We start from the raw sequence: 12,645 nt of genomic DNA, 5'->3' as shown, positions 1-12,645 counted from the left end.
TGTTTGTCATAGAGTATTATGAACATGTTTAAAAATGTTTCATATGCTTCATCAACATAATTTTCATTGTACACATTGTCCCAATTTTGCTTTTGTAGCAAATTTTTGAAGGCAATCATACTCTTCTCTGTGCATAGTTTTCGAAATGTATGTTTGTCATCCATGTTCCTCTCCTTTTTTTTTACATCATATATTGACAAAACTCGCAGATGATCACTAATGTCAGGTATAAGTAGACCATTTGTAGTGTGTGTGGGCAGCACGGTACGGTGAAACATAGGTTAGTACATGTGCCTCACAATACAAATGTCGTGGGTTCGATCCCCGGGCTCGGGGTATTTCTGTGTGGAGTTTGCATGTTCTCCCTGTGATTGTGTGGGTTGCCTCTGGGCACTCCGGCTTCTTCCCACTTCCAAAGACATGTACCCCGGGGATAGGTTGATTGGCAACACTAAATTGGCCAGAGTGTGTGAATGTGAGTGTGAATGTTGTCTGTCTATCTGTGTTGGCCCTGCGACTTGTCCAGGGTGTACTCCTCCTTCCGCCCGAATGCAGCCGAGATAGGGACAAGCGGTAGCAAATGGATGGATGGCACTTAGACTTAGACAAACTTTAATGACCCACAAGGGAAATTGTTCAACACAGTAGCTCAGTTACAATGATGGAAAGTGTAAGGATGGAAAGGACAATGCAGGTATAAATAGACTAAATATAGCGATATAAAATATAACATAACATATACGAATATATACATAATATGTGTACAGTATATTATATATACAGATATATTATATTATGTCTATAACATATATACAATATATACCAATGACCATGTACAATATTACAGTATAGAATAGAATAGAAAGTACTTTATTGATCCCTGGGGGAAATTCAGCACCACAGTTCGCTCACAATAGACAATAATAATAATAAATAATGTATATGTGACAGCAGCAGCATAAAATAGAGAGTAGATCCAGCAGAAAATAGAAAATAAACATTAAAAACAAAGAGAAGTAGCTGACATGTCAGGTGTCAGGTAATAGACGGATATCATCTATTGCTGTATGGCGAGTGATTATATAGCTGGATGGAGTGCGGAATGAAGGAGTTCTTGAATCGCACAGTGCGGGAAGGAAGCTGAAGGAGCCTGTTGGAGTATGAGCTCCGCTGTCCCTTAATTGTCAGGTGGAGTGGGTGAGCAGGATTGTCCATGATGGCCAGCAGTTTGTCCAGTGTCCTCCTGTCCCTCACTGACACAAACACCTCCAACTGCGTGCCAATAGTTTGGCCGGCTTTCCGGATCAGTTTATCAATCCGGTTTGAGTCCCTTTTGCTGGTGCTGCGCCCCCAACAAACCACTGCAAAGTACAGGGCACTGGCCACAACAGACTGATAAAATATCTCCAACAGTTTGCTGCACACATTAAAGGACCTAAGCTTCCTCAGAAAAAAAGAGTCTGCTCATGCCCTTCTTGTAAACAGCTTTGCAGTTGTCCTTCCAGTCCAGTCTGCTGTTCAAATGGACTCCCAGGTACTTATACTGCCCCACTACTGCCACCTCCCGGCCCTGGATCTTGATGGGCTCCACCGGGGTCACTCTTTTCCTGAAGTCGATGACCAGCTCCTTGGTCTTGTCCACATTAAGGACCAGATGGTTCGGCTGAGACCACTCCACAAAGTCAGCGATCAGTGTCCTGTACTCCAATTCCTGTCCCTCTCTGATACACCCGACCACAGCAGAGTCGTCAGAGTATTTCTGCAGATGGCAGGACCTGGAACTGTACTGGAAGTATGAGGTGTGCAGGGTGAACAGGAAAGGAGACAGGACGGTCCCCTGTGGAGCACCTACACCACTGACCACAGTATCCGACAGGGAGCTCCCCAGTCGCACAAACTGGGGCATGTCAGACAAGTAATCAGTGATCCAGGAGACAATGGTTGAACTGACACCCATCCTGAGCAACTTGTCACTCATCAGAATTGGCTGAATGGTGTTAAAGGCACTGGAGAAATCAAAGAACATGATCCTCACAGTGCCCTTCCCATCATCCAGGTGAGAGTGAGCATGATGCAGCAGGTAGATAACAGCATCATCCACTCCTACATGGGGCTGATATACAAACTGTAGAGGATCCAGGGAAGGAGCCACCAGGGGTCTCAGCTGATCCAGCACAAGTCTCTCGAGGACCTTCATGACCTGGGACGTCAGGGCAACAGGTCTGAAGTCGTTCAAGCCCGATAGGATGGGCTTCTTGGGCACCGGCACTATGCAGGATGTTTTCCATAGCACTGGTATCCGTTCTAGCTTCAGACTCAGGTTGAAGGTGAAGTGCAGGATCTCAGTTAGCTGAGCAGCGCAAGTCTTCAGGACCCAGGGGTTGACTCGGTCAGGGCCTGCTGACTTGGCTGGATTGACTCTCTACAGCTGTCGTCTTACATGTCCAGGTGTCAGACACACCGTGCTGGCTTTCTCAGTGGGGGTGGAAGTGGGGGGAAAAGAAACAGCGGTGGCAGGTAACAGAGAAGGAGTTTGTGTATTGAAGTTCAGGGGAGGTGTGAGGACAGGAGTAGTGGGAGAGGGCCAGTAAGGGGTGCATTGCTAAATCTATTGGAAAAACAAATTCAGCTCGTTGGCTCTATCTACACCCCCATCCAGCAGTTTGGCTTTGTTGTTGAAGCCTGTGATGGCTTTCATTCCTTTCCACACATCACAAGTGTTGTTCTGTTGGAGTTTAGCCTATAGCTTCCTCCTGTAGGCATATTTCCCTTCTTGCAGCTGAACTTTAAGTTGCCACTAAATCCTCCTCAACTCGTCCCGATCACCGGATCTGAAGGCTAGCTTCTTTTTATTCAGCAGCACCTTAAGCTGGCTGGTGATCCAGGGCTTGTTATTTGGGTAACAATGGACAGTAGTGTTATTATCAAAATCGAGGGTATTATAATATATATATTATCTCCTGTGATTCTGCTTGGCTTTGTGATTTTAAGTTAGCAATGGACTTTTGCTTATTAGGCTTCAAGTCAATATTGAAGTCACCACATAAGAAAAATACTTTTTGACCAGTGTCCATAACCTTTTCCTTATCCAGTCTTCAAATGTTTCAATACTTGACTATGATGATCTATATATACAACTGATGAATATGTTTTTGCTTTTTTCCTGACATATTTCAATGGTTATGCATTCTAAGATATTATCAATAGCAAATTACATTGTTTTTTTTACCACTGTGTAGTTCAGTTTCTTCATCACGTACACAGCTACTCCTCCTTTGTTTTTGTTGGTTCTGTTGATGTAATTTTGTTCATATCCTTCCAGATCAAAATATATTCCTTTTTTATCATCGACCCATTTTTCTGTGACAGCGATCATTTTGAAGGGTTTGTTGACTTGTTCTAAAAAGGGCTTCATGTTGTTATAATTTGCGTACAAGGTTCTGCTATTAAAATGAATAATTGACAATTTGTTATCATATTTAATGTTGCTGTTTATAATATTGTTCATCTGTATAGTGAAAAAAATTACTACTGATGTGGGAGAAAACATTTGTATCTGTATCTATATAATTGTTTTTATGGTCTTTGTTGCAGAAGTTTTTCAGTTCCATATTTTCTTGTTCAACAATATTTGATGTTGTTTCAATAATTTCTATAATTGTACGTAGATGAGCTCCTGAATCTAGGTCTTCTTCTTGTTTAGTGATTCCTTGGAACATAGTAGTGTTGGTGTTGAATTTAGGTGTTTGTTTTCCGTCAGACTCCATTATCATCATCGTTGCGGAAGCAGTGTCAACTTCAATATTTGTCCAGGTTGTTGATGTCATGGACAACAAATACTCTTGCTTATGGACCTCCATTCAGCTTGATGTAGATTTTACAGTTGGCGCTCCAAGTTCCCAGAATTTTTCCCTGCTTTCTCAAGTCACGTGCTTTCTTGTCGATTTCAGCATTAGGTTTTGTGAGATGCTCATTCATGTACACATTTCTTCCCTTCAGCTTCATTTCCTGTTTCAGCAGTGCCCTTTTAGATTTTCTGTTCATGTTTCTGTGTGGATTTCTGGATCACTGTGTGAAAACGATGTGATACATATACCATACCTACATGCAACGCCTAAACAAACAAAAAGAGCCACCAAACACACTAAAACTATAGAAGAAAGAGTGCATGCGCATAAAGTCGGTTGTCTTCCGCTACACATAAAATAAACACTAGAAGATACCGGGGCGGCATGGCGTAGTGGGTAGAGCAACCGTGCCAGAAACCTGAGGGTTGCAGGTTCGCTCCCTGCCTCTTACCATCCAAAAAATCGCTGCCGTTGTGTCCTTGGGCGGGACACTTCACCCTTTGCCCCCGGTGCCACTCACACCGGTGAATTGAATGATGAATGATAGGTGGTGGTCGGAGGGGCCGTTGGCGCAAATTGCAGCCACGCTTCCGTCAGTCTACCCCAGGGCAGCTGTGGCTATGAAAGTAGCTTACCACCACCAGGTGTGAATGAATGATGAGTTCTACATGTAAAGCGACTTTGGGTACTCAGAAAAGCGCTATATAAATCCCAGTTATTATTATTATTAAGATGATGATGATGGCAAACGCATGCAAAAAATCGGAATCTCTTGACTTTGGTGTAGAATTACGAGTCATGTCGACTGGGAGTCATGCCTGACAGTATTTTTATTGCAATAGTGGTAATAGCACAAACATAGTTCTGTTTTTCTGTAGGTATGCACGATATAGTATAGACAATATACGATTAGTGATATACATTTGACCAACGATAGAGCTTTTAATACTATCGTAATATTGTGATAATGCATGTTGATTGCAAATTTTTGCTGGGTCCAGCATTTTTGATGGCGACAAGCAAACGAACGCGTCCTCAACGCAATGTATCATTCTCGCTAACGTCCCTACACAGTGTAATGCCACTTATCCAGTAAGTTAGTAATCTTAGCCTCCATGGCGGCAAAAAAGCTGTGTCTTGCGAGTATCAATTACTGGAGTACAAGGAATAGCTAAGCACGTTACACTACACACTTTAGGAAGATATGCTAACCGCTAGGCTGGAGCTCTTGACAGTGAACAAAGGTGGGCACATTGATGCAAATATTGACAGTAACAATAGCAATTGTAGTATCAGTATATGGTTGACAGTACAGTGGTTGGATCGATATTTTTCATTATCAAAAAAAATATATGTGTTGTTTTTATTATTGTTTACAAACTCGGAAATGAATCCCTGTACACAGGAGGGCTTCAATGGCAAACAAAAAATGATTAAAATCAAAGCCAATAGTAGGAAATAATTGCAAATATTTAATTGATATTGTTACACCGACATCCTGTGTTTTTGTCTGATTATAATTGGCGTCAAAAATGTCATCATTCAATGATCTTAAAAATTAAAATGTTCAGTATTAGCATATAGCCAATACTGCCCCTGTAACATGGTGTTGGAGTGATTCCCAATTGTTTAATTTTGCCCAAAACTAATATAAAGTATCCAAACAACAGAATAATAAATACTTATTATATTTTACAGAAGTGTACATAGAACCACGTTACAGGAAAAAGTAATCAGCTGTTAACAGTAAATTAGCAAGTAGATTAATAATAGTTTTGAGAAAATAATAGAACATGACATGACAAAATATATTACCACATAGGTCTGCAGCCAAATTAGGAGCCTTTGCAACCCATTTTGAAATGTTTCTATTACCATTTACATACTAAATAATATATATTGTGCAATAACTCGTTACCGCAGGAGGCGGAAATATATATCTCGATGTAGGTGGCGGCTTGTCCAGGGTGTACCCCGCCTTCTGCCCGTGTGCAGCTGAGATAGGCTCCAGCACCCCCCGCGACCCCGTAAGGTACAAGCGGTAAAAAATGGATGGATGGATGGATGGATGTATATTTTAGGCCATATCACCCATCCCTATTATCCACCATTGTTGTTCTTGCTACCGGATGTTACCGGCGTGCGGGGCTAGACAGGGACTTATAGACAATAACAGCATATTGGAAAGCTAATATGCCTGTTATTGTTTTGTGAAGGAAATGGAAGAGAATCAATGCTAAGAGTAACCCAGAACCAAGACAAATAAACCAACAAAACTATAAATTGCTAGTGTTATGTAATAAGCACTGTTTCAAACCTTTTAAAGCATGATTGAACCCTCCTCAAGGTCACCCTGAGGACATCATCCCCATGGTGTTGACATCTGCCACTCAGGAGTTGTTTGGTTGCCGTGCTGATGAGGACGTCACAGGGGAGAACCCTTACAAGCTGCTGAAAAAAGATGACATCATAGAAGACATGAGGGCAAAAGCTGCAGTGTCTGATTTCAGCCCTGTGAAGCAGATTATTCTGGTAAAGCTTTTTTTTTTTTTTTTTTATTGTACTATGGATTACCTGGAAAAACCCCCCAGATGCTGTGAAAGTACACAGATACAAGCGAAGGGCTGTGGAAAATAACATATTTAGCCCAATTTTGTATTGGATGATTAGATAAGCAATATGCAGGCTAATTTGGGCATTGCCATTGGTTTATAAAATATACCTGGGTGTAATTATTGATGTGTCGTGTATTTACATATATTTTTGTTCTCTTGGCAGGATTATCCAGAGAGTGAGCTTTTGTTGGTGTTTGACAGGGACTTTACTTATGGACAATGCTTCTACTTAGTTACAACCCCAGAAGCAAAGGAAAAAATCCTCAATGTAAGCAAACACTTTGCTGGGAATTTGATATTTGGTTTCCTATACACGGAATGTATAAAGAATGTTTTAGTTATTATCAGTGACGTACGGTGAGGTTCATGACTGGTGAGGCACTGACTTCATTACAGTCAGATTTACAAACATATGAACCCTAAAGAGTATCTTATTCACCATTTGATTGGCAGAGTTAACGGGTTATGTTTAAAAGCTCATACCAGCATTCTTCCCTGCTTGGCACTCAGCATCAAGGGTTGGAATTGGGGGTTAAATCACCAACAATTATTCCCGGGGACGGCGCCGCTGCTGCCCACTGCTCCCCTCACATCCCAGGGGGTGAGCAAGAGGATGGGTCAAATGCAGAGGACAAATTTCACCACACCTAGTGTGTGTGTGTGACAATCATTGGTACTTTAACTTTACTTTAACTTTACACATACAAACTGTAGCACACAAAAAAGCACATTTAATAAAAATAAAAAATAAACGTTATTATGGTCTTACCTGTACTTATAAGTGCGGGAACAGTGGTGTTCGTGTTGGAGGAGTTGTGAATGAATGAAATATGAAATCTGTGCTGCAGTCTGCAGGTGTACCTAATGTTGTGTCCCTGCAGTCGTTCACGGCTCCTCCGGCGCGAGCAATGTTGTTTGTGCACTTTTTGGCTTCTTGTTAAGTGACTTATTTTGGGTGGATTCGGTCTTGCACGTGGAGGGTTTGGGTGTGGGCTTTGGTTAGTGTGGCGCTCCCGTTGGGGGGTGCAGTCTGCGGCGGAGGTGCCTTAACTGGCACCAGGAGGCGGGGTTACGCGAGCCTCAGCAGTGCGTCTTCGCAGCAGTTTTATGATCGCACAGCACAAGATATACGTTGCACACATACAGATGTTGACAAAATACACTGTACATTATATACCTCAGCTAACTAAACCATGGAAATGTATAATATAATTCATATAGCAATACGATCTCACTGCACAGCAGGCCAGCAGTTAGCCAAGTCCGCAATCCATGGTGAGGCACAATTGAGTGACGTGCCTCAACTGGCTGCTGATCACCGCACCGTCTCTTCTCAGTATTTGAACGGCAAATGTGAAAATTCAGCGATTTTGAATAAAAATAATCTAAAACTGGTGAAGTTAAATGGAAAATAACTTTATAGTATAATCACTGGATACATATAACAATTTAATTTTTTATTTTTTTTTTAACTTTTTTTTTCTTTCCATGATGGCAGGTGAGGCCCTGCCTCACCTGCCTCTAGTGACCGCACGTCACTGGTTATTATGCTAAAAATGTTTGTTGTGTGTCGTGTGTGTATTCTACAGCCCCCAGAATCTGAGCCTGAAGAAGATTCAGTGAACGATATCATTAAAACCCCAGAACCAAAGGAATGGGTATCTCTCGGTAGTGAAAAGGAAATAGATGAGGAATCCCTTCGAGAAACAAGAGTAAAGGTACTGCAGTAAAAATGAAAAAACACATTAAGCATTTGGAGTTTTTTCAGTCGCCTCTCTTCTGGCTTCCTCATTAGCTGCTGTACAAGTTCTCCAGAGCTCGGAAAGAATTTGGAATGCCAGTGTCTTTTTCAGACCGCAATGTTGCAGATGCCAAGGATGGCAATTTGGAGTGCGTGTCCTTCGCAGACAGGCGATTCAACATCAAGCTGATGCAGAGGGACTGTGCGGTGCAGGCTATCCCTGATATCCAGAGTAGCAGTGCCCAGACACAATGGTACAGTTTGCTAGCATATGACAACCAGCAAGCCATCCATACATCCATCCATTTTGATACCACTCACCCTTATTAGGGTCAAGCGTAAGCTGTAGTTTTTTTTTTGTCAGTCTGGAATCTCTCTGCGATGTTTTGGGTTCATCCTGGACTGGTAGCCAGTCAGTCATAAGACACATACAGTAGACAAATAACAATACGCTAACACATTCACACCTATCAGCAATTTACTGTGGATTTTTGAGTAACCTAACATGCATGTTTTTGGTATGTGGTAGGAAGCCAGAGTTACTGCAGAAAAGCCACGCTCGGGGCAAAATATAAACTCAGAACATAGAAATATTCCAAAAGGGATTTGACCCAAAATCTCAAGACTGAGGCTATGGTGCTAACCACTAAGCCACCACGTGGTCCAGACTTGCAATCAGTATAACAAGTCTCACACATCAGTTTCATACATCCAATTTCTACCGCGTGTCCCTCTCAGGGTTGCGGGAGAAGCCTATCGAGCTGCACTTGGGCAGAAGGCAGTGTACACCCTGGACAAGTCGCCAGCTCATCGCATGGCCAATGCTCACATTCAAAAACTAGGGCCAATTTAGTGTTGCTAATTAGCATATCCCCAGGTGCATGTCTTTTTATTTATTTTATTTCTATTTAACCTTTAGTTAACCAGGAAAGTTCCATTGAGATTAAAAAACATCTGGCAAGCAAAAGTTACAGTTACATGAATAAAAATGTCATACACATTAAGAAAAACTGTTACAATTTAAAAAAAGGTAATCTCAATTGCTTTGGCGGTGGGAAGAAGCCAAACATTTTTTTCTTTTGTCTTCAATACACTGCAGAAGCATCCTTGGTAATGGTATATTTCTGAACTTTCTAGGAAGTATATGAAGAATAGCTGTACACAGTACACACCAGGAGAATTGAACGAAAAGGAAAAGGAAAAGACTCTGGATCCAAAAAGCATAAATGATTTCTGCAATACGGTGGCCAACAGGTAAAGCATAATATTAGTATACAGTGTCCTGAGTACCATCTACTGATCAAACCGTTCTAATAAATAGGACTAAAAGCCAACTCAAGGGATCCATTCTTTATGACAGCTGAATCAGCATAAGAGTTTCACATAACTATTCAATACATTACTGGATGTATGTTGTTGTTTTAAGTATTTTAGGTTGTGTGTCTTTGTGCTGACCATAGAAGGCCCTGTATGTTCTGTTTTTTAGTGGACCACAAACCACAGCTTCTAAAAACATCTTCCTTTTTGTAGGGTTCTGCATGCTCTTCAGCAAGAGGATATTATGAATGTGTTTAAAGATGACTGGATGGCTTTGGGGACAGACCACGAGGACTTTGAGTGGACTGGGAAGCTGTCTGATGTTTTGATGCTTTATCAGGCCTTTACAGACAACAAGTACACTCAGGACAAGGGGATCAGCTGCATGCATTGGCATCCCACCATCCACGGTAAAGCTCAGTCAAGGCACCAGTCTTATTACTATTGTAAGGTATACAAATTGTCTTACCGTAATAATATAAAACATGTTAATTGTCAATAAACAATGTTTTATGCTGATCTGAATGTTTTTTTTGACACTGGAATAGATGATCAATGTGTGCTTGTTGGTACAAGTTATCCTCATTCAATGACAGCGAGAAACATTCATCCAGTATCTTAATACCGAGCCAGTGCAGTTTATTAAATATACTCTTTAGTGAATATTTATAACAATACTTTTGGGACTCAATTGCGTTTGGTTAAAGTTCATGTTTTTGATATTCTAGGTGTAATAGCTGTAACGTTGGCAGAGAAGAAAAAGCAGAAGTGGACCATGTCCAACGGACCTCTCATAGGGTTTTACAGCTTCTCTGACCCCACTCATATCAAAGTATGGCAAATGACCTTTTGTAAAGTGAAAGTTTGTTCTATTTATTTGAAACACTGCATGTTTATTAAATACAAATTTTACTTTTTGATTTTTTTTTTTGCATAATCCATATAATCCTCTAAAGCTCTTGGTTTGCTTTGTGGCAAAATGTGAGACTTGTATTGATTGATCACAGATGTTTGATCATTATCTGGGTTTGTCAAAGAGTGCAACCAAATCCTTCTAAAGTAAAGCAAGTTCAACATTATTAATGTCTTCTCGGAATCCATGTATGGCTTGGATTTGATCTCCAGCTGAATCTTGTATCAAATTAGCACAAGTTGTAAAATACACCACAATGATTTCTAAATTATAAAATACACAAATATCTGTTTATCAGTAGTGCAGCTGCTATTATTATTACAATCATCATCTAAGTATTTCAACGGGATGCTGAATAATAGCAGCTCTGTATTACAGCCGTACTCCCTCCAGATCCTCCTTCAAGCTAGAATCTTGTATTTTTATTTGGTTTTTTTTTTTAATTAAAAAAGATTAACTGCAAACTACTGTACATGAAAAAGCCTTGTTTGAACTTATCCTGTGTTGTAGATACTGCTGGAGTGCCCAGATGACATTCTTACCTTTGAGTTCTGCCCCTCTGATCCAAATATTATTGTTGGTGGCTGTTCGAACGGCCAGGTGCTTATTTATTCGTCAATTGTGTGGTATATTCTGTTAAACCAAAGCATAATACAGTAACAAACTGTGTTTGCTTTAGATCGTGTTGTGGGAAATATCTGCTTACGTCGCACGTTTGATGCCGGTCACACATGGTGCTAAACTTGAATCTGTCAAAACTGGCGTGCTGGTGAGTACCCATATCCTGCCACTAATAAGCAGCATGGTGTTCTGCAATGATGTTATAGTATGACAATGCAAAGGTATATTATTTAGTGTGACTTAGGAGAAACAGAAATATTAGTTCCAAGGGTTGTCTCTGGAGATGAATTTGGACAAGTCTTTTAAACACCAAATACTCCGCTGAAACGTTCCAAATGGTAAAACAGCTCTGTCACTCAGTGTATGGCTTCCACTACCACTTTTAACCTTGGCTGCTTTATTTAAACAGACACATCTGCCCACATTTGCTTTGTGTGTTTTATTGTCCTTACAGTGGACCAGCTGTCTCCATCTCTCTCCCCACTCCCTCTCTTTGTGGCTACCTCTATTCTCTTTCTCCCCTTGTTTACTCTTCATTTCCAAAAACAGCTTCAGCTCACACACTCCAGCTGTTATGTAGACCCACTTCCCTCCACCCCCAACTACCGCCACAGGTTTTCCCTGAAGATAACACACAGGCAAATCAGATTCTCTATTTGTGGTGTAAACAAAACTTTATTTAATTCATTATTGAGTGGTGTGGAAAGTTACAGGAAGCTGTGGTCGTTTGTCATAAAATGAAGTTAAAGGGGAACTGCACATTTTTTTTTAATTTTGCCTATCATTCACAATGCTTATGTAAGACAAGAACACATGTTTTTCTTTTTTTTTTTTACACATTCTAAATAGCAAATAAATGCAATCAAAAGTCTGCTTACAAATGAGCCTATGGGAGTCACTCTATTCTGCATATACAAGCCCTTAAAAAAACAGCCAAACACATCAATTAAGGTTTTATATAGACACTATTAAGTATATATGTAATGTGGTAATTTGTCATTACATTTATATTTACGTATTTTGATCATTTTAAGAATATACGGCGCATAATATTATATTATTTACATGTGAATAATGCTGTATAACAGACTGTATTTATATTATTCACATGTGAATAATGCTGTATAATAGACTGTATTTATATTATTCACATGTAAAAAATACCTAAGTGTTTATTGTTTATTGTGAGCGAACTGTGGTGCTGAATTCCCCCAGGGATCATTAAAGTACTTTCTATTCTATTCTATTCTATTCTATTCAATTAATTTCAAGCATCTTTTCATGTTGTCTTTGCCATTTCCGGGTCTAAAGTAGCTCTCAAAAGTTTACCAACTTGTCGGAATACGTCCTCATCCCTCTACAATCCAGGTGAGAGGCATAATTTATGATCTACAATAAACTTCCAAAAGCAAGGAAGCAAGAAAGCAGCTTACAACTGGATGGTATCAATACAGGCACACAAGATTGTGATCACGGCACAGCTATAAATAGCTAATAAGTACGGTAGTTTGTGTGCATTAGTTCTTATAATAATATCACTAATACTTGGTTAATATTCAAGTCACGAACTGTAAATGGAGTATTGTTGGC

At 40.3% G+C, this 12,645-nt stretch overlaps 1 protein-coding gene across 2 annotated transcripts in view; it reads left to right on the top strand.

Annotated features, from left to right (window-relative positions):
* dnai3 (dynein axonemal intermediate chain 3) overlaps positions 1-12,645 on the top strand; it is a 43,806-nt gene that overhangs the window by 8,246 nt on the left and 22,915 nt on the right. For both annotated transcript variants that reach the window (XM_072914726.1, XM_061976358.2), the window contains exons 3-11: positions 6,196-6,380; positions 6,627-6,731; positions 8,053-8,181; positions 8,259-8,458; positions 9,342-9,458; positions 9,735-9,931; positions 10,250-10,353; positions 10,945-11,034; positions 11,114-11,203. In XM_072914726.1, coding sequence (XP_072770827.1) covers positions 6,196-6,380; positions 6,627-6,731; positions 8,053-8,181; positions 8,259-8,458; positions 9,342-9,458; positions 9,735-9,931; positions 10,250-10,353; positions 10,945-11,034; positions 11,114-11,203 — 1,217 coding nt within the window. The remainder of the gene's footprint in view (positions 1-6,195; positions 6,381-6,626; positions 6,732-8,052; positions 8,182-8,258; positions 8,459-9,341; positions 9,459-9,734; positions 9,932-10,249; positions 10,354-10,944; positions 11,035-11,113; positions 11,204-12,645) is intronic.

This window comes from Nerophis lumbriciformis, linkage group LG14, assembly GCF_033978685.3.
Source record: "Nerophis lumbriciformis linkage group LG14, RoL_Nlum_v2.1, whole genome shotgun sequence".
NCBI classification, from domain to species: Eukaryota; Metazoa; Chordata; class Actinopteri; order Syngnathiformes; family Syngnathidae; genus Nerophis; species Nerophis lumbriciformis.
The sequence above is the reverse complement of the archived record's forward strand: the minus strand, read 5'-3'. Positions and strand labels throughout refer to the sequence as shown.